This window comes from Engystomops pustulosus, chromosome 9 (assembly GCF_040894005.1).
Source record: "Engystomops pustulosus chromosome 9, aEngPut4.maternal, whole genome shotgun sequence".
NCBI classification, from domain to species: Eukaryota; Metazoa; Chordata; class Amphibia; order Anura; family Leptodactylidae; genus Engystomops; species Engystomops pustulosus.
This window is the reverse complement of record NC_092419.1, coordinates 57,990,240-58,012,871: the sequence shown is the minus strand read 5'-3', so window position 1 is coordinate 58,012,871 and position 22,632 is coordinate 57,990,240. Positions and strand designations below refer to the sequence as shown.

The following is a 22,632-nucleotide window of genomic DNA, read 5'->3' as shown; positions in this document are numbered from 1 at the left end:
AGAGACACAGACATCAGCTACACATGAATCTGACATGTTCTGCTGTAACATGGCTGCCTGGAGCAGCTGTATCTCTCCTATACACACACACACACAGGCTGCAGGGGGCGTGGCCACCATCAGCAGGAAGCACATCATTACACAGCCTCACATCATTATACAGCCTCACATCATTACACAGGCTGTCAGTCATGCACTGGGGGTGTGGCTGTGCCTCCCACTCATGAATAGAGTGGACAGCTTGAATATGCTAATGCTTCATTGGACATTTCACAGGTCATTTGCATACAGCTTTAGGACCTCATTGCTTAGGTTTACAGGCATGTAGAGGGACAATGAAGGGATAGAGGCAATGCTCTCTAATGGCAGTTTATGAAAATATATTTAGTTTAGGGGGGTTATTTTGCATGACGGGTTCTCTTTAAGTAAAATCAAGGCTAGTATTGAAAAATGGTATCGAAGAATATAAAGCCATAATTTTTGGATAACCGGTTTCAGTGTTATCATCCACACCCAAAGGAATCTTAATCACATGATGCATATTGTAATATAAAAGATTTTCTGTGAAATTCAACATGATGCATCCTCCATAGATATATGATAGACATGATATTTAATGTCTTTAATGGAGGACCTCATATGTTTCCAAAACAATCACCAATTAAGCGCTGTACTGATGCTAGGCCATCACTAATTTTACTCTCATGTTCTTGGGGGTTCCAGCAGTAAAATCCCAAGCAACCATACACTTGTACCCTATCCTGAGAAAGTGTTGTTTGTGGGACAATCACTTTAAGAACAGCGAGGAGGGTATTGTACTGGCACTTGCCCCTTTCCTAGTTGGTCAAGGCCAAGTACTACCATATGCACACATATACTGACTTCTTTTTGAATGGGCAGTATATACACCCTGTTATGTCGCCCAGTTGCACTGCACCTAGGATTATTTCAGGAATTTACCCCAATGGCCAATAATATTCCGAAGTTGCTGCTGTCATGCTACTGTCCATATTACTAACTTATGCTACAGCCCTAACCTTATAACTACACACTAGAGGCTTTTAACAGACCTGTATAAGCTACAACTAAAATAAGAATATGCCTTAAAGGGGTGTTCCTAGAAAGACAAGATTCTTAAAGGACACCTGTCAGCAGGTCCCTGTCACTATTTCTGTCACCACTATCTGTTGGAGCAGCTCACAAGGATTCCATCCCAGTTTTTATCTTGTCAATTCATACATTAATCATTGTAAATCCATCCTTTCTTTATTATGTAAATTAGGCTGGTCACATGGTCAGAGGCAGTGATGTCGCCCCCGTTACCCCTCCCCTCTCCTCACCCTGCTCGGGTCTGTGTGTAATGTATAGTAAAGCATTGCTAGTGTCTGTGCTTTATATGCTGACATCCTTATCCTCACATACAAATGAGAGAGACTGACATCAGCTACACAAGTACCTTACATGTTCTCCTATAACATGGCTGCCTGGAGCTGTAGTATCTTTCACATACACACACACAGGCTGCAGGGGGCATGGCCACCCGCACCAGGAAGCACATGGAGGAGCCATTACATCGGGGGTGTGGCTGTGCCTCCCACTCACAAATAAGCTGGACAGCTTGAATATGATGATGATTCATTGGACCTCTCTCAGGTCATTTGCATACAGCTTTAGAACCTCATTGCTTAAGTTTACAGGCATGTAGAGGGACAATGAAGGGATAGAGGCAATGCTTTCTAAAGGCAGTTTATGATAATATATTTAGTTTAGGGGGTTATTTTGCCTGATGGGTTCTCTTTAAATATACTCAGGATAGCAAAATAACACATTTTCCAATTCACTGTTTTTAACAAAAATACAGCATTTCACAGATATAACTCCAACCTTTCTCTATCAGTCCTGGTGTATACAATTTTGGTTGCCCTTGCAACGCAAGGAGACTTACTCTACACAATATAGACAGATAAGGTCTTTATCCAGGGGAGGGAGGGACAGCAGAGCTGACAGTGTATGTTATGGTTGAGATAGCAGAGCTTTTAATGTAATTGGATGTTATATGCATCTCATGGACCTCATGATCTCTCATCTCTGATCTGTCTAATCTCTCTTTTTTTCTGTGTCAGATACTAGTGAATGTTCAGAAGCTAAATGAAAGTGTTTATAAACCTGTAGCATGATAATCTAAGCACATTGTCAGCACACAGCTTCTCTCTGCACTAGAAGGATCTCGATGTGTCTGCTTAGAGAGTCCTCGCCCACACTGGAATTTTACACTCACCGGCCTAGGAAGTGATAAAATTGTGTAAAAATTATCGTTATTGTGTAAACATCACTAGGGGATTGAAATTTGAGAATTTCCTTTAATTGGAAAAGCCTTTTAAGTCTAGATTCCCATACGGGAATTAGAGGTTGATATACAGAGGAATACTTAGACAGTGACCTCGAGAGCAAATCCTTTTAGTAATGCAGTTTTTACATTGCTGTATTACACTCAAATAGTTTGCTTAGACAGTACATACAGAATGCAAAAACTGTTGGTGCATTCTCAGAGTCATTCTTTGCTATCAATTAAGCTCAATGACTTTTGTCTGAATCAGGGATTTAGGTATGTTATTTATCTCCACAGGCTGGTCATGCCATTATAAACTTTGATGTACCAACGGATGCAGTTACAGGTTTAAAACAGAAAACCAGCTATGGGCGACCAATTTGGGAGAATGAATTTTCAAAGGTGGCAGAAGCACATCCAAGGTTTGTAGAACAATGAGAAATCAATAACAGTGCACATACATATGTATATATTTATATATGACAAATTAACTCAAAACCCTACAGACCCTTGACAAAATGTAGTTGTTGAGTTCCACTAGGTGAGAACCTTCTGAGATTTCACATTTTCACATAATAACAAGTTCCCATAGGCCTTTTAATATTAATTCCCAGTCTGATTTTATAATTAACATTACTGGTTCCACTCACTTTTATAAAAGTTGATAAAAATATACATGGCCCCTGTCATGGAGGCGACAGAGTCTCTGTATCATCATAATGTGTACACAGCCCTCCCTCTCTCCTGCTCCACCCCCCCCCCCCCTCCCTCATGCAGATATCCGGCACTGTGCTGCAAGCAAATCTCTGTTAATTATAAAAGCAAATTGGGATTTAGTATTAAAAAGGCTATTCAGTGAAAATGTGAAATCCTGACGACAGTTTTGCTCATTAAGAAAACAGTACTATTTTGCACTTCCCATTTACAACATATTGTGGACCCCAAAAGGACAATATTCTCATGTATGCTGGGTTAAAAGGAATGTTCAAGACATGTTCATAAGCATTTCCTTGCGTACACACAGAACATATATTTGAAACCAGAAGTTTATATAAAGTATATAAGGGGGGGCGTGGCCTGATGCCGACCTAGGAGGACGTGCACCGCGGAGCTCCCGGGACCTGGCACCCTATCACCCTTCCCAGGCAGCCATCCTTACCTGTACCCCCTCCAGTCTGCTCCCCGGTGCCGCGGGTACTTGCCCCCATACTCCGGTGGCGGTATCGCGGCGGTCACCGGCTCCGTGCGGTCCCCTCCAGCACTTCAGCTCCTGCGGCCTCCCACGTGTCCCGCGCGGCGGCGGGACCATAGCCGCCCGATATCGCGGCTGTACACCGGAGAGGTGTTGAATACCGGGGGAGGGAACCCCCCCCCCCGTGCTGTGCCGCCGACCCGCTGTGCTGCTGACCTGCCCTGTCAGGGGATCGTGGCAGCGCTCCAGCCAGCCCTGTATCCGGCCGGAGGCGCCATCTTGCTGGACTCCCCTGCGCTGCCTGAGGCCTAGGCGCGCAGGGTTAACCCTGTCACTGCCGGACTGCAGCCAGGAATAAGGTAGGGAAGTAATTCCCCTGCTGCTGCCCTCCTCTCACCTGGGGACCCCAAGCTGTGCAGCCCACCATACTCCCAGTGATCCCCTGCTCCTGGGTTTTGTTCTATATTAACCCTTGCAGTGCCGCTGCAATACTCCACGTGGGTTTAGACTGTATCTCTGCTAATTACTGGACGCTAGGCTCCTTGATTGTTTATCACTGGCCCCCCTGTCCAGACGCCATGGGTAACCGGAGGAGGACGGCTAAATTGCAAAAAGCAGCGTCCGGGGTGTCTGCGCCTCCATCGGATGATGAATCCATCCATGAAGATCCTCCATTCATGTCCCTGGAACCCCTGGATGCGCAGGAATGCTCCACATCACAAGCCGTTCTTGCACAGATTCAGTCAAACGCTGCCAAAAAGTTGGGGAGATTCTCCCGCACACAGCCCTGCTCTCCTCAGGGGTCCCCAAACTCCTCTCCCTCCCTCTTTGAAGGCTCCCAGAGCCCGCCGCAGCTTGTAAGTTATGAAGAGGGCGCTGATCCGCCTGACGTGGCCACTGAACTGGACCGCAAATTTGCAGAGGTGCTGGCGGCCATTAATGGGTGCCAATCCAAACTGGTTACCAAGGTGGATGAGCTGCGACAGGACTTTGTTCTTTTAAGACACGATGTTCACAAAGCCAAAGAGCGAATAACAGAAACTGAACGCAGAATATCTGAAGTGGAGGATGTCCAGAGGCCTATGCCGACACAGATAAGAGAGCTTCAGCGCCAAATGTCTGCTTCCATCGACAGAGCTGATGATCTCGAAAACCGCCTGCGACGGAACAACGTCAGAGTGGTTGGCCTCCCCGAAAAAGTGGAGGGGACTGACCCGGTATCCTTTTTTGAAAATTGGCTCAAAAATATGCTTCCTGCAGATACCTTCTCCCCGTTCTTCACAGTAGAAAGGGCCCATCGTGTGCCATTCCGCCCTGGCCCCCCAGGGGGCAATCCAAGACCCTTCCTGGCCCGGCTGCTGCACTTTAGGGACAGGGACTCTATCCTCAGGGCTGTCCGTACCAAGGGAGAAATTCTCTATGCCAACAGCAGAGTGTCCTTCTACCCTGATTTCTCTGCATCCGTCAGGAAACAGCGAGCACAATTCACCGAGGTCCGTGCCCGTCTCCGTGACAAGGGGTATAAATACTCCATGATGTACCCTGCCAAGCTCCGAATAGTGGATGGTCAGAAGACTCGATTCTTCACTTGCCCAACCGAAGCACTTCACTGGGCTGATGCAGCTCCACGGGCTCCAGCTGCAAGGCCCGCACCTCCTGAGTGACTGGACTCACATATCCTTTTGTCTGATGTGCAGGGACTGTGCTGGACTTGGTCCTGAGTGGTTATCCAGGGGTCCCAAATCACTGTTACAGTATTCTAATATTTGTTTACACTTTACGTGCCTCACAAATGTACCCTGTGATTGATTTGCGCTTTCTTCTTGGTCATCTTGACCGTGCGCCATTTATGGCACTCCATTCTCTCCCTCCCTCCCCCCCCTTCCCACCTCCCCCTACCATTACCTCCCCCTACCATTACCTCCTTGCGTCTTCCTCCTTCCCCCCCCCCTCCCCTATTTCCTCTTGGTTCTCTCTAAATATGGCTGCCTAATAACCTCCTGATCATCTATTCATTAAGGGTTGAAGGTCCCGGGACAAATGGTGTAGGTTTGTCTTGAGTTAGGGACCACTGTTCTACTCTTTGATTGTTAGTGGGTATAGGTCTACACTACTGCTGTTAGGGTGTTAGACAGGGGGTTTGTATTCTTGGGATTGTTAGTTTAGTTCTGTTATATTTGTTATGCTCACTGTTGTCTGTCTGTCTATGTCTTTGTGGTATGAAAGGATGAATGCTTGGTTGCGCACGTCTCCTTCCCCACACCCCTTTCCCTTCCGCTAAGATGTCTTCACTTAAGGTAATGAGCTGGAATGTGAGGGGACTTAACTCCAAATTCAAGAGGGCTCTGATGTTAGATGTCATTAAGCGTCAGGCCCCCCATATTGTATGTATCCAAGAGACACACCTTACGGGTCAGAAGGTCCTCTCCCTGAAGCGGGCCTGGGTGGCTAGAGGTTACCATTCCTCCTACTCTGTCTACGCCAGGGGAGTATCCATACTCATATCCAAAGCGCTTCCCATAGAGGTCATACAGGTAGCACCGGATCACTTTGGCCGTTATGTAGTCATACATTGTGCCTTGTGGGGCTTTACCTTTACTATTGCGTCTATTTATGTCCCACCTCCCTTTGATCCAGCAGTATTGCATCTAATATCCAGTAAGCTGGCTGCTATGCCTCCAAGCCCGTTACTCTGTATTGGTGACTTCAATGCAGTCCCTAACCCCTCCTTGGATCGTACAAGTGGTCTTGACACAGGCTCGGCCCGTCTGAACGAGTGGCTCACCTCTCTAGACCTCGCCGATGTTTGGCGTAGTAAACACCCTCAAGAGAGAGAATATTCATTTTATTCCTCTGTTCATAAGAGCTTCTCTCGGATTGATCTGGCCTTTGTCTCCCCTGATATGATGCAGCACGTTGACCAGATATCCTATTGCCCGCGCAGTGCGTCAGACCACTCCGCCTTGTTCATTAGTCTCCTTATAGGCCCCCCCAGCGACTCCCGCTTATGGCGCCTGCACCCGGCTTGGCTCCTGTCCCCAGCGGTCCAGAGTACTGTTGGGGCTGCGCACAGCGAGTTCTGGGATGTACACTCAACCCATCCTGATCCTCTTCTAGTCTGGGACTCGTACAAGTCCTCGGTGCGGGGGGCATTCATGTCGGGGGTAGCTGGCCATAGGAAGTCCTTAAATGCCCAGGAGGAAAGGCTGACGGCTGTACTGGTGACTGCAGAAAAGGATTATCTAGAGAAACCTACTCCGGGGAATAAAAAGACTTGGGCTCAGGCGCAGAGGAACCATCTAGCTGTAGTGAAGGAGCGCACCAGCAAACGCCTGCTAGCCAGGGAAGCGTCCATCTTTGAATTTGGAGATAAAAACGGGAAGCTGCTCGCGTATTTATCGCGGGCTGAACGCCCCTGTGCTTCCGTTCCCTCTATTATTGATGGTAACGGAGCATTGATCACAGAACCCCGGGCCATTAACATGGTATTTCATGAATACTATTCTTCTCTTTACAGCTCCAGATTGTCCGCCTCTTCCGTCGAGATCTCCGGATTCCTTGACAGTCTTCCACTTTGGAGGCTCACACAGGCACAGTCATCGGAGCTTGATGCTCCGCTCTCGGCAGAGGAGGTGGAACTGGCCATCCAATCGTTGCCCCCCGGTAAGACACCTGGACTTGATGGGCTGGGAGGTGAGTGGTATAGGGATAACTGTGAGACTCTGGTCCCCCTTCTCCTCAGCCTGTACTCCGATGCGCTTGATAGTGGTTCCCTCCCCGACTCCATGCGAGAGGCCCTTATTGTAGTTCTTCCTAAGCCTGGCAAGGATCCCCTGCTTCCTGACTCATACCGCCCAATTTCCCTCCTAAACTCAGATGTTAAAATACTAGCAAAAATTCTGGCAACAAGGCTTAACAAAGTAATACTATCATTGGTTCACCCGGACCAGACAGGCTTTATGCCTGGGAGGGGAACTGACATAAATATACAAAGATTACACCTGAACATTGCAGAGGCAGAGCGGTCTCCAGACCCAGGGTTTATATTATCCTTAGACAATTGTAAGGCGTTTGATTCTGTGGAGTGGCCCTATTTGTGGACCCTTTTGCCTAGAATGGGTTTTGGCCCTCGATTTACAGCATTGGTTAAGCTACTGTATAACGATCCCAAGGCTAGGGTGCGGACTAATCTTAACATCTCACCTACTCTCTCTATGGCTAGGGGCACTAGACAGGGTTGCCCACTATCTCCCCTCCTCTTCGCACTCGCCATTGAGCCCCTTGCTGTGGCGATCCGCCACTCTGAGGGCATTAAGGGCATAACTAGAGGTACTATTATTGAAAAGGTATCTCTCTATGCTGATGATACACTTGTATATCTTGGGGATGTGGGCCCCTCTCTGGAATCCCTTCTGGCCCTGATAGAACGTTATGGGGGGTTCTCAGGCCTTCGGGTTAACTGGGACAAATCGGCCCTCTTTCCCTTATCTGATGTAGGGGTACACTCCCTCCCCGTCCCAGTCCGGGTGGTGTCCACCTTTAAATATCTGGGAGTCCAGGTGTCACGCAAGGTCCAGGCATTTACGGAGTTAAACATTACACCCCTGATAGCTGCAACGGAATCGCGCCTAAAAGCCTGGTCCACTCTCCCCTTGTCTTTGTACGGGCGTATTAATATATTTAAAATGATTTTTCTCCCAAAATTTCTATACCTTTTCCATGCCTGCCCTATACTACTTCCTAAGAGCCTGTTTAAACGCTTGGACGGCATTCTCAGGTCCTTCTACTGGCAGAGTAGCGCCCCGCGATTCAGTCTAGCGCTGCTTCAGGCTCCCAAGTCTAGGGGTGGACTGGCTGCCCCGGATCTGTATCTTTATTACCTGGCTTCCCAGCTAGTATATGCCCAGTGGTGGATAGATATAGACATGGGTAATGCAGCTACTGCATTGGCTGGTGCCCTGGTGGGTTCCTATGAGGCCCTTACAAACCTGCTGTACAGATACAAGTCCCCATCTGATACCCCACTTCCCCTACGTACGGTAGCGGTGTGCTGGCGTAGGGCACAATCCCTGGTAGAACCGAGCAGCTCTCCCCCTCTCTCGCCTAGGACTCCATTGTGGCTCAATCCGTGGCTCTCTCACTTCCTCTCCCTCCCAGGCTGGACAATGTGGGGGGCAGCGGGGGTGAAATTTGTAGGCCAGCTCTTATCCCCGGAAACAGAATTACTCAGCTTTAACGAGATAAGGGAGAGACATGCGGTACCCAATACGGCCAGCTTCCATTACACGCAACTGCGACACGCATTCAAAGCCCAATTCGGCTCCTTCAGCCTGACAGTGAAATTCTCCAAACTAGAGACTCTGATGAGTACCCCGGACCTCCCTAAGCCACTCACTCAGTGCTATGCTCTCCTACAAGAGCAAAAGTCCAGACCGTTTGATAGAGCCCGTGAACGCTGGAGACAGGATATCCCTGACCTGTCAGATGATGACTGGAGGGAGGTCGAACTGTCCTACTTCACATCTGTTGTGAGTGCGAGGGACTTCCTGATCCAATCTAAATTCCTCCATCGAGTTTACTTCACCCCTGCTAGACTATTTCGCATGGGAGCAATGCCTAATGATCTTTGCTTTCGCTGTCAGGCTGAAGTCGGATCCTTCCTGCATTGTGTCTGGTCCTGCCCTAGGGTCCATGTCTTCTGGTCCGAAGTGCTGGAGTTCCTTAATTTACACTTTGATTTCCCACGCTTACTATCTCCCTCTGTGTGTCTCCTCGGTATCATAAACGAAGTTGTCAATGGCCACTATGACAAAATTTTTTTTAGGTTTGTCCTATACTACGCCCGAAAAGTGGTGGTGATGACCTGGAAGGACCAGGAGCCCCCTCCATTAAAAAGATGGATACTACTCATTAATAGTGTCATTCCCCACTACCGGTCCCTGTATACCAACAGGAAGTGTCCCCAGAAGTTTGACCGCATCTGGTCCAGATGGTGCGCGACTCCCCATACTGCCTTATAATCACATGTGATTTATATTCCTCTCCATGATGAAGGAGACTGAGCGTGCTGGTGTGTGTGTGTGTGTGTGACTGATTGTCCCTGTGTCAATAGTTATTTGTGTTGTATCAAGATGTCTGGCTGCAGTATCCTGCTGTTATCTACTATGTAATATCCCTCAGGTAGTTTTGAAACGCAGTAAGATCCTGACTGTTACCATGGCTGTTATATAATAATCCTGTATTGGGGGGAAGGAAATATGTGACAGACAATCTTGATTTCTGGTTTTGTTTATTATGTTTGTATAAAAATTCAAAACTGCAAAAATAAATACTTTTAAAAAAAAAATATAAAGTATATAAAAAGACACATATACCATATATACTTGAGTATAAGCCAACCCCAGTATAAGCCGAGGTGCCTATTTTTGCCACAAGAAACTGGGAAAACTTATTGACTCGGGTTTAAGCCTAGGGTGAAAAAGGCAGCAAGTACTCTTTAATAAAATGTCCAGTAGCAGCCTTCCCTTGTCAATAAAACTTCCAGCAGAGCCACCCTTTAAAATTAAATATCTTGTAGTGCCCCCTTTCAAAAAATATCAGGCAGTGCCCCCCTTTATAGAAATGTCCTACAGTAGCCCTCTTTATAGAAATGTCCAGCAGTACCCCCTTTACAGAAATGTGGATGGGTGATTGCCCATGGACAGTTAGAGATCACATGACCCTCCATATGCAGCCATTTTATGGACAGGAATGTCTGGCTGATGAGTTAAAAGACTTCACTTTACATCTCAAGAAAATGGTGCAGGACTTTTAATCAATGCATATTTGTAAAATACCTAATATTATTCCCCAACACTCATACACACATTACAACACAGGATAAGGATAACACAGTCAGTGTGCTCATCACAAAGCCTTGAGCTGTAAAGAATGCATGAACAAGGCGGTGTACAAATATGGTTCAGTTGCATCAGTTCTGTCAGGAGGAATGGGCCAAAATTTCTATCAACTACTGTGAGAAGCTTTAGGAAGGATATACAAAACTTTTCACCCAAGTCATACAGTTTAAGGGCAATGGTACAAGTAAAAATGGGATTTAATTTGTTACTTTCAGCAATACATTTACATTTAACACACTTATTTGGGAATTTTGCTGCAGCTATCCCAATTATCTTAATGAGGCTTTGAGAAATCCACATGCAAACCACCCAAGTAAATCCATATAGAAACAAATCTGCTGTAAGTGAATCCACTGTGGTTGCAGATATACCCTGCTAGATTGGCTCGTTCATTACTTCAAGGGGTTTTCCCTTATAAATTATCAGATCAATATGAGATCATTTGACGGTCGGATTAAGGCTGACATGTGCCCTATATGACTATTATAGCCCAAAAAGGTCCTGAAATGGCTCTTTTGTACATGAGTATTGAAAGCAGGAACAGATGTACAAGGATTTCATGGGTGAAGGCCCTTCTCAGTATAAAATTTGGTCGGGGGTTTGGGTGGCCATGGACCCCCTTGAAGGCCTGGGCCCCAGGCTAATGCCCCAACTGCCTATGTTATAATCCAATACTGGTTGGCACCCCTATCAATCAGCTATCTGCAGAAAACATAGCATTTGTATGGGCTGCAACCTTTTCACTGCTTACCAAGTACAAAAGAAGATGTTCTCTAGCAGCTATGATGTACACTCACCGGCCACTTTATTAGGTACACCTGTCCAACTGCTCGTTAACACTTAATTTCTAATCAGCCAATCACATGGCGGCAACTCAGTGCATTTAGGCATGTAGACATGGTCAAGACAATCTCCTGCAGTTCAAACCGAGCATCAGTATGGGGAAGAAAGGTGATTTGAGTGCCTTTGAACGTGGCATGGTTGTTGGTGCCAGAAGGGCTGGTCTGAGTATTTCAGAAACTGCTGATCTACTGGGATTTTCACGTACAACCATCTCTAGGGTTTACAGAGAATGGTCCGAAAAAGAAAAAACATCCAGTGAGCGGCAGTTCTGTGGGCAGAAATGCCTTGTTGATGCCAGAGGTCAGAGGAGAATGGGCAGACTGGTTCGAGCTGATAGAAAGGCAACAGTGACACAAATCGCCACCCGTTACAACCAAGGTAGGCAGAAGAGCATCTCTGAACGCACAGTACGTCGAACTTTGAGGCAGATGGGCTACAGCAGCAGAAGACCACACCGGGTGCCACTCCTTTCAGCTAAGAACAGGAAACTGAGGCTACAATTTGCTCAAGCTCATCGAAATTGGACAGTAGAAGATTGGAAAAATGTTGCCTGGTCTGATGAGTCTCGATTTCTGCTGCGACATTCGGATGGTGGGGTCAGAATTTGGCGTCAACAACATGAAAGCATGGATCCATCCTGCCTTGTATCAACAGTTCAGGCTGGTGGTGGTGGTGTCATGGTGTGGGGAATATTTTCTTGGCACTCTTTGGGCCCCTTGGTACCAATTGAGCATCGTTGCAATGCCACAGCCTACCTGAGTATTGTTGCTGACCATGTCCATCCCTTTATGACCACAATGTACCCAACATCTGATGGCTACTTTCAGCAGGATAATGCGCCATGTCATAAAGCTGGAATCATCTCAGACTGGTTTCTTGAACATGACAATGAGTTCACTGTACTCAAATGGCGTCCACAGTCACCAGATCTCAATCCAATAGAGCATCTTTGGGATGTGGTGGAACGGGAGATTCGCATCATGGATGTGCAGCCGACAAATCTGCGGCAACTGTGTGATGCCATCATGTCAATATGGACCAAAATCTCTGAGGAATGCTTACAGCACCTTGTTGAATCTATGCCACGAAGAATTGAGGCAGTTCTGATCGCAAAAGGGGGTCCAACCCGTTACTAGCATGGTGTACCTAATAAAGTGGCCAGTGAGTGTATATTATACAGTGCTGCTGAGAACAGATTCTACAGACCTATACAGAACAATAAGCCCGATTTACATCACTCAGTGGTGAACTGATTTTCCTTTTGGATTATATCAATTTTCCCAAATCCATAAATAACATACAAACATACGCCACCTCAAAGTGTCTGGACTTAATGGGGGTTATTTATGGTTGGTTATGTCAGGATTTTTTGATGTAAAAAAAGTCGCATTGACATTTTTTTCTGGGACTTACTGAAGGACACCTGACTTACAGACGACCCATAGTTAAAGACGGACCCCTCTGACCCCTGTGACTTTACTAAAGTTTCAGACTACAATGATCAGCTGTAAGGTGTCTGTAATGAAGCTTTATTGATAATCCTTGATCCAATTACAGCAAAAAATTTTGAAATTCCAATTGTCACTGGGGCAAAAATATTTTTTTGGTCCGGATCCACCATTATAAAATATACAGTTTTGACCTACATACAAATTCAACTTAAGAACAAACCTACGGACCCTATCTTGTATGTAACCTGGGAACTGCCTGTATTTTATACCACTTCATTAATCTGGCGTAAACATAGAACTACTGTTAGTGCAACACCCTGCAAAAACATTCATGACTTGGGACTTTAGTGAACAGTCCCTTAAAAAGTCGAATAGTTACAGTCCATTGCAGGTGTATATGCTAGCTTTTTATGCATTTTCCAATTTTTGCAGGGCTTTTTAGAAAAATTCCCAGTTACAGCATAAGAATATTTATTAAAGGATTTATTAAAGGGTCAAAGCCACTTTCATGAATCTAATGGAAAGCCGATCAAAGATCGACATAGAACAGACCCAAGGACTGGGCCTAATTATAAATAATCCACAATGTGTTCATTTTGCTTGTGGCTTTCTGTATTTTTATTATTACTATACTAATTGTGTCTTCTAATTTGCTAATACTTTACATAAATTTACACGTGTCTGATAATAAACTCAGTCGGTAATGTTGAAATAAAGGAGGTTACTAAATAATATGTGAAATAAGATCACTGAGCACATACTTAGGAGACCAGCATCTTTAGCATTTGGCTGATTATTATTTTGGATTTTGTAATCTATGCTTTTGTATACTATGTGACAAAAATATGTTCTCAAAAGGGCTCTATGTTGGCTATTGTTTTAAGCCTAAATTAATTATTTGTATTTTACAGGTCTACTGTAGGTGTCTTTCTTTGTGGACCTCAAGCACTTGGTAAAACCCTTCAACAATGCTGCCACCAGTACTCTAGTATGGACCCCAGGAAAGTACAGTTCTACTTTAACAAGGAGAATTTCTGAGGTGTCTTCCAGTAAACAGATGAAGATAAGGAAGTGTTCACATCACAGCAGTGACCTCCTATCAAGGACGACAATGCATATCAATATTATTGGTCAATTACCAAGCTGTAGAGAGCTTGTGTAATGTAATTATTTTCAGTTTATGATGAGTAGTGTTTCCTGTTACAACACTAGAGACACTCATCGCAGTTTGTACTGAGAAAGGTTGTTTCTTATAGAAGCGTACACAAACATTTAAAGCATGATAAAGCCAAATAAGACTAAAGTATTTTTTTCTAGAATTAGCTTTCTCCCTTCTATTTGTAGAAGTCTTTGGCAGGATCCCAAAGTTAAAGAGCATTCCATGATTTTTTATTTATTAGTAATAGATGTTTATTCAACAGAGACCTATGAGAAATTTACAGAATCATTTTGTATGCTTTTTCCTTTAAATAAGCAAAGGTCTGTCACATACAGTATAAGGTTTATTAATGATACAAATAGAGATTTAGAGCGGTATAGTTATTCTTTTTCTAATAAAAGGATTTTCAAGATCAGTTGCCTACGTTTGTAAATGCAGCAAAAATGTGCGTCTGGGGTAAACAATGAAAGATCATATTGAATCACAGGGTGAAACTGAAAATACACGAAAAATAACATACATATCTGATATTGACATAAATGTTTTAAATGGTTTTCAAACTTTTTATTAAAATAAATAAATAAAGTTTTAAAAAAATATGCAAAACTCATATTTTATTACAGAACTTGCCACTTTCTCCATTTACAGTGGCTCTTCCTAAACTGCTTTTCAATGGAATGCTGAATTTCTAGCAGATTTCTAGCAGAGACAGGCAGTAGTTCACCAAGGTGTTTTACATTCCAGCCCTAATTGTAAACATCCCATACCCCCTAGACCTGTGGTGGTGAACCTATGGCACGGCACAGCACTCAGAGCCCTTTTTGTGGGCACCCAGGCTACAAGACAGGACTCAAAGAATCTTCCAGCAGTTCCAAGCAACTTAAAAGATGCTGCTTTCAGTCAAATTTTGATACTGACTTCGCTACTTGGGACTGTAGGAAGAAGGAGAATGAGTAGACAGGGCCGAATTATCTTTGGAGGATCCCCTGCTGGCCCCATGATTCTCTGTGTACAGAGGGACACTGGAAAGAAGATGAAATTATGAAAATTTTCCATCTTTCTACCCTGTTTCTGTCCTCAGGAGGCCAATATGATTGATAGTTGTTGAACAGGAAGCAATAAGTTACTGCTTTAATTTTTGGTTGGCACCTCACGATAAATAAGGGGGGTTTTGGGTTGTAGTTTGGGCACTTGGCCGTAAAAAGGTTCGCCATCACTGCCCTATGGTATATGTCCTTAATTACGTTATCTTATAGGGCAAAGGTGACTCTCCTATCATAAGAAGGGAACTCATAACCCATAATTTATGACAGGAGGATTATCTTTAGAGCTCCTCTAGGCCCAAAATTTGTTCCTGTACAGGGGGACCATAGCAAGATGCTACAACATTAGTCCAAATTTGCCCTTCTTCTTTCTGTTTTGTTGTCCTCAAGAGGCTGATATAATTGAAAGTTGTGGTAGAACAGGTAGCAATAAATTACTAATTAAATTGCCGTGCTGGCACTTTGCAATAAATAAGTGCGTTTTGGTTGTAGTTTGGGCATCCGTTCTCTAAAAGGTTCGCCATCACTGGCATAGACCATGTTTTCCAGACCACACACAGCCATACACTTTCTTTAATTTGTTCATTGAGAGAAAGACAATGGGACACATTTACTAAGACTGTAAATACGTTACTTAGACTGCAAATAAGTACAAGTGCAAACTAGTTGCACATGTATTTATGTAATGTCTGTGCTAGTATTGTCTTGTGGTTGCACTATACTCTGCACAGGCAGTGGCGTGCCGGAATGAATGTGAATGTGTCACCCACTGCACGATATTAAGGCAGTTTGCCTTACTATTTTTAAATGTGGTTGCAAAAAACTCAAGCTAACCCAGAAGTGGCATTGGAGATGGCGTCAGCATATCAGCAGTGACTGCTCTTGTAAGGTCTGAAAACACTTCCAGCTGCATTGAGTATAGAAAAAGATAGAATAGTGAATGTACAAGATTTCAAGCAAGAGCGCTGACATTAGTATAAAGGGGGAAGCACTAGAGGAGACAGAGGGCGTGAGAGGAGTCCTGCAGCAAAGCAGGAGCCCAGAAGAGCTCTGGTAACACTGTCCAGAGCACTTCTGCCCAACAAAAAAATCACAGTAGAAACTGATCTGTAATATGAATCTCTTAATTATAAAAGATTTTTTTTTGGTTTATTTATTGTATTGTGCTATTGCAAAACTCGCTGAAAACACTAATTGAAAGATAAAATTTGCACAGGTCAGTTTCTGCTGTTTTTGTTCTTTGGTATTGTGTTGATGAGATTTAGTAAGATTCCAGTCAGTAAATGTCAGGCTAAATGCCCCTGACTGAGCTGATTCCTGGTCAAAAAAAAAAAAAACCTTAGGCCCCATTCACATTACTGTATGGGGGACATTTGTAAGGCCGCAAGATTGTGGCCTTACATACCTCCCCCATAGACTGCAATGGTCGCACAGAGCAATATGGTGCTGCATATGTGTGGCGCCGTACTGCTCCATACATTAGGGAAAAGATAGGACATGTCCTATCGTTCCCCGTGTTACAGTGCCATACCTAAGGCATCGCTATGGAGAGGGGAGGGGTCATCCCGTAGCCGTGCGGGTATAAGTCAGTGTGCATGTAGCCTTAACATTGTTTTTCACTGTAAATTTGCATCGTTTTGCATCCGTTTACAGCTTGGATTGTGCATCTCCACTCTTCCTCTAAACTCTGGAACCTTAATTTTCCAAATGAAATGCAAAATTTACTTTCATCTCAAAACAACACCATGAACCACTGAGCAACAATTTACTTCTTTTTTCCTTTTGCCCAGGTACGATGCTTCTGGAATGCCCCTTTAGGTGCACTTTTTTGTGTTGCAATGGACACAGTGCAGCCGCGACAACAAAACTAGCGTTTAATAGATATATGTACAAGCTGTTTGGACATGTATTTATGTGCAAACTGCACCAGAAAACAGGTACAGATTGTTTAAAAAATCTGGGCCAATGACTTTTGGCTTTCCCTGAAGACTATGACCTCAGATATTTAAATCATGAGATTTTGAGTGCAAACCTTCTTCCATCAGAAAGGGCATTGAAGATGAAATGTGGCTGGGTCTTTCATCATGACAATGATTCAAAGTTCACCTCCGGGGCAACGAAGGATTGGCTTCATAAGAAGCCTAGCCAGTTTCCAGATCTCAATCCCATAGAAAACCTTTGGTGGGAGTTGAAAGTCTGTATTGCCCAGCAACCACCCCAAAACATCCTTGCTTGGCAAACATACCAGCAACAGTGTGTGCCAACCTTATGAAGACTGTGAGACACTGAAGGGGTTAACTGTGGATGGGCGGTATGTTTCCCCTAGGTTTTGCTTCTATGCAAGGCCTTAGTGCTGAGGTGGGTTTGTCCAGCACCTTGGACACAGGTGATGGGAACAGCCTAATTAGCCTGGATAAAATGACTCAGCAGAGTTGAGTGGGTTGTCTCTCTGTGGAAGGAGGCTGAGAGGACACAGCTCTGACCTGTGTGTCTGGAGCAGCCACGTGATCTTTGTTTAGTGTGAGCTAGTGGACTATTTGTATAGTTAGCACCCTGACGGGTAGGTTTTCTTTTGTTTATTCAAATACCTGAATGTAAAGGCTGGTTTTATTTTGCTGCAATAAACGCAGGCGAGACCTGTTTGGACTGTACCCTGGTGTCCCTGTCTTGAACTGCATCCCAGCACCCCGCTACCACGGTCTCTACTGGGCCAAATCCCCACAAGACTTACAGAAAACTTTTGGCCTCTGTCATTTCCAAGGATATAAAACAAAGTATTGAACTTTTGTTATTGACCAAATACTTATTTTCTACAATAATTTACAAATAAATCCTTTAAAAGTCAATGTGATGAAGGCATGCAGAGACTTATAGAATTTTTTTTGCTCTGCTAGGGGATTCTGGGAAACATGAAAATATGTTTTCCAGGATAGGACAAATAAAACAATGCCTCTGTTTGCTACCTTGAAAGGCAGCAACCTTAACATTAAGCATGAATTTCAGGAAGAGTTGCCGGAGGCATTTAAATCCTATTGGCGCTTTGGTGCTGCTATCTTGGATGCGATAACCCATCATGATAATGCCATCATTTGCCATAACAGCCTAAGGTCTTTAATCGATTTACACATTGTAATGAATTATGAAATTTTAATTAAAAATCACCCCCTTTCCCTAGAACTCAGATAAATAAACAGTAAAAATCATAAACACGTTAGAAATCACCGCATCCCAAAATGTCTGATTTATCAAAACATAATGGAAATGAAAAAACAAAAAAGGACCAGGTCATTAAGGGGTTAATAGATATCATTGTGCATGAAAATGCAGATATACCAGAACACATTACAATTATCAAAAATATATACTATATCACACACATATTATTATACAGCAGAGAGGTAGAGCAGCACTGGGAAAAGTCGGATTAAGATCCATATATGGGTGCAGGTTTCAGGGGGTCCAACTCACGATCCCGATAATCCACAATCCAGGACAGGGAAGCAGCACTTCATGGTAAAAAAATGTTTATTTCACCAGTGGGGAACGTATCAGCTATCTCATTGTAGCCATTCTCAAGCATGAAGCGTTGTATACTTGAGAATGGCTACATTTTCTTGGCTGATAGAATATTATTCACATGTACATGATTTTAATTCCTGTGGTGTAATACCAATGTATATCTTGGGACACTTGGGACAGGGGCATGTGGCATAATAAATTACATCAACCGTAGTGAAATCTATAGGCCATATGAGTGAAGTCTATCCAAATCAGAAAACACAGAGCCAGTGACAATATGTGGACAAGCAATGCAATGGCCACAAGGTTTACAGCCCCTTCGTGGACGAAGTTTTGGGGCATTAAAAATTCTTTGCTCATCAGTGGGTTCCAAGAAACTTTACCAAAGATTGGTGGCTCATCTCGCTGATACAGCAGGACTGGGAGATAGAATTTTCCTCAATATTGTGTCTGACAATAGAAGTGACCAAAATTTTGACAATGAGTGTCTCATCTTTCATGGTATGTGTGAGGGTCGGTGGTGGTGGACCCACTGAACCACTGTGAGTGATGATGTAAGCCAACACCTGGAAGCTAAGTCTATGTGCCAACCGGTATTCACCAGAGCCTGCTGCAAAGCGGGTTGGACTTGCTGTGGCGAGATACCACCAGGTTGCTCAACAGGTGCGACTTTGCCCGCGGTGGTGGCCAAGGTGAGGTACACAATCAGCAGGCAGAATCATAGTCGTCAGGCAGAAGATAAAGACAGGTGGCACAGGATCAGAGTTGGGGACATAGCACAAGGTCAAGACAGGTGGCAGAGAATCGGGGTCAGAAACGGAAACAGAGGTCACAACTAGAGATGATTGCCTGTTATTCGATTCAAACTTTTTCCGATGCTCAAGTGCTCGTTTCGAATAACGAATCCCTTTGATGTAAATGGGAGACTCGAGTATTTTTCAAGGGAACCAAGGCTCTGCACAGGGAAGCTAGGCCAAAAACCTGGAAACCTCAGAAAATGATGGAAACACCATGGAAATGGACAGGAAACAGCAGGGGCAGCATGCATGGATGCCTCTGAGGCTGCCTAATCGCACCATTATGCCAAAATTATCGGCAACAGCATGGCGATGACAGAGTGACTGAGTGAGGCGAGATAGCATCTAAAACACCCAATAATTGACCCTGACACTATAGGGGACGGCATGCGGAGGCAGCTGCAGCACCGGCAGGCTAGAGAGTGGCATGGCGACATACCCCAAATGGACTCAGGCTTCAAACCAATTTAAAGATTCCTTTTGGCGAGGATAACGTGTAGCACTGTACGTATCAGTATTTGGCCTGGTTATGGCGGCAGAGAGAAACCAAAGGAGGTGAGCAAGAAGTGCTGAAATGATTTCCTATGTGAACAAAAGGTTGACGTTATATTTAGTTGATAACACAGCATGGCGGGAACAGAGTGACCAAGTTCCATAACGTATCTGATGAAACACCCGAAAAATGAGCCTGACACAGCGAGTTTGGTAAGGGGAGAGGCAGCTATGGAGACAACGTGTGGTGGCAGCTATGGAGACAACGTGTGGAGGCAGCTATGGAGACAACGTGTGGAGGCAGCTATGGAGACTGGGTGTGTGGAGGCTTCTATGGAGACGGCGTCTGGAGGCTGCTATGGAGACGACGTGTGGAGGCATGTGGGGGGGACGCGCACTCAGTCATACAGCTTTGCATCCATTGTCAAAATGAGTGACCCATATAAAATACCAGAAAATCACAATTGAGACGACGTGTGGAGGCTGCTATATAGACGACGTGTAGAGGCAGTGGGGACGGTTATGGCACCCAAGGTGAACGTAAGGAAGTGAGAAAAGAAAGTGAAAAGATAGATTTTAGAGGTAAAAGATTATTGTAGTAGATTAAAGTTGCTGCAGTTAAAACGATGTTAGTTGGATCTTGGGATGGAGCTGGCGGGCCGCTGCTAGGTGAGCTTTTGCCTGTCTAAGCCCCTGCCTCTTGGCTCCTCCCCACCCAAAATGGACCTGGGGGCCCAAAGTGTTTGCTTTGAAAAAATTATCATTTTCAAAGCAGGAGGGGTCGTTTGAATACTTCATCTACGAATAATGGAATAGCATTGCGGTTCTATTTTTAATTTCTTTGGAATTGGTTCCATGATTAAGAGCGACGGTATGGGGCATCCATATTGCGCTGCTATGATTGAAACTTCAGGTCTCCAGCATGACGGCGACACATGGGCCGAGTTCTATTACGTATCTGGTAAAACACCCGAAAATTCTGCCTGACATAGCTCGTTTGATAAGGGGACGATGTATGGAGGCAGCTATATGGACGACGTGTGGAGGCAGCGGCCGCAGCCTCAGGCTGGCGATTGTCCAGGCGACATAATCAGAGTATACTCCGGCTACAAACAGCATTGCTAAAAAATCTTTAGTGTATGATCAAGTGTAGCACTGTTCTTATAAGTATTTGGACTGGTGATGGCAGGGATAGGGAACGTAAAGAGATGCGCAAGTAGCGCTGAAATAATATCCTTCATAGATAAAAGTTTGGCGGTATATTTTGTGGATAACACAGCAGGGTGGCAACAAAGTTAACAAGTTTGATGTGGAAGCCGTTAAAACAACCCAAAATTTTGCCGGACATAGCTCATTTGCTAAGGGGACGACATGTGGAAGCAGCTATGGGGATGATGTGTGGAGGCATGTGGGGGGGAGACACGCACTCAGTCATCCAGTTTTCCATTCTTTGTGAAAATGAGCCATATAAAACTCCAGAAAATGACAGCCGGTAAAACACCTGAAAATGTAGCCTGACACAGCTCATTTGCTAAGGGGACGGCGTGTGGAGGCAGCTATGGAGACGACTTTTGGAGGAAGCTATGGAGACGACGTGTGGAGGTAGCAATGAAGACAACGTGTGGAGGCAGCTATAAAGACGACGTGTGGAGGCAGCTATAAAAACGACGTGTGGAGGCTGCTATAAAGACAACGTGTGGGGGCTGCTATGGATGGTGCCTGTATGTGGCAGTCCAAAAAAGTTTTCAAAACAGAGGACCGGGTAGGTGGCCCTCCAAAAAAATTAAATAGATAGAGTACCTGCATGTGGCACTCCCAAAAAATTTTTAAAACAGAGGACCGGGTAGGTGGCCCTCCAGAAAAATAAATAGATAGAGTGCCTGTATGTGGCAGTCCAAAAAATTTTCCAAAACAGAGGACCAGTTAGGTGGCCCTCCAAAAAAATTTAATAGATAGAGTGCCTGTATGTGGCACTCCCAAAATTTTTTTAAAACAGAGGACAGGTTAGATGGCACTCCAGAAAAATTAAATACATAGAGTACCTGTATGTGGCACTCCCAAAACATTTGCAATACGGAGGACCGCAAATGTGGCCCTCCATAAAAATGTAATACATACAGTACAATAGCTAGAGCCAGTTAGCCCTGGCAAAAAATAGCCAGTTGCCTCTGCTTTAGTGTACAAAGAGGAGGAAAATGAGGAGGAGGAGTGCACACATGAGAATTATTCAGGTTGAGCTGCTTTCACCTGGTGGAGAATGGAAATCATGAGAAATCCAGGCTTGATTCATCTTGATAAGCGCCAGCCTGTCAGCGCTGTCAGTTGACAGGCGTGTATGCTTATTGGTGATGATGCCACCAGCTGCACTGAAAACCTGCTCTGACAACACGCTAGAGGCAAGAACTTCCAAGGCGTACAGCGCCAGTTTGGGCCAGATGTCCAGCTTTGAAACCCAGTTGTTGTAGGGAGCTTGTTTGATCATTTAGGACGATGGTATGGACAGCTACGTACTCCCTCACCATCTTTCTGTAAAGATCAGCCCTACTCTGCCGAGACTGGGGACAGGTGACAGTGTCTTCCTGGGGTGACATAAAACTGGCAAAGGCCTTGTAAAGCGTAACCCTGCCAGTGCTGGACAAGCTGCTTGCTCGCCTACTCTACCTTGCTACTTGTCCAGCAGAAGTACTCCCTCTGCCGCTAGCGCTGCCAGAAGGGAAATACTGTTTCAGCTTGTGCACCAGGGCCTGCTGGTATTCATGCATTCTCACACTCCTTTCCTCTACAGGTATGAGAGTGGAAAGATTTTGCTTGTACCATGGGTCTAGGAGAGTGAATACCCAGTAATCGGTGCTGAAAACAATTCTTCAAACGCGAGGGTCACGGAATAGGCAGCAATATGCGCCAAAGT

The 22,632-nt window shown here is 44.8% G+C and overlaps 1 protein-coding gene across 3 annotated transcripts in view; it reads left to right on the top strand.

The window, feature by feature from the left end:
* The window catches only part of NOX1 (NADPH oxidase 1), a 112,051-nt gene extending 97,766 nt beyond the window's left edge, over nucleotides 1–14,285 (top strand). For all 3 annotated transcript variants that reach the window (XM_072123195.1, XM_072123196.1, XM_072123194.1), the window contains exons 12-13: nucleotides 2,627–2,751; nucleotides 13,626–14,285. In XM_072123195.1, coding sequence (XP_071979296.1) covers nucleotides 2,627–2,751; nucleotides 13,626–13,752 — 252 coding nt within the window. In that variant the 3' untranslated portion in view covers nucleotides 13,753–14,285. The remainder of the gene's footprint in view (nucleotides 1–2,626; nucleotides 2,752–13,625) is intronic.
* The last annotated feature ends 8,347 nt before the right edge of the window (nucleotides 14,286–22,632 follow it).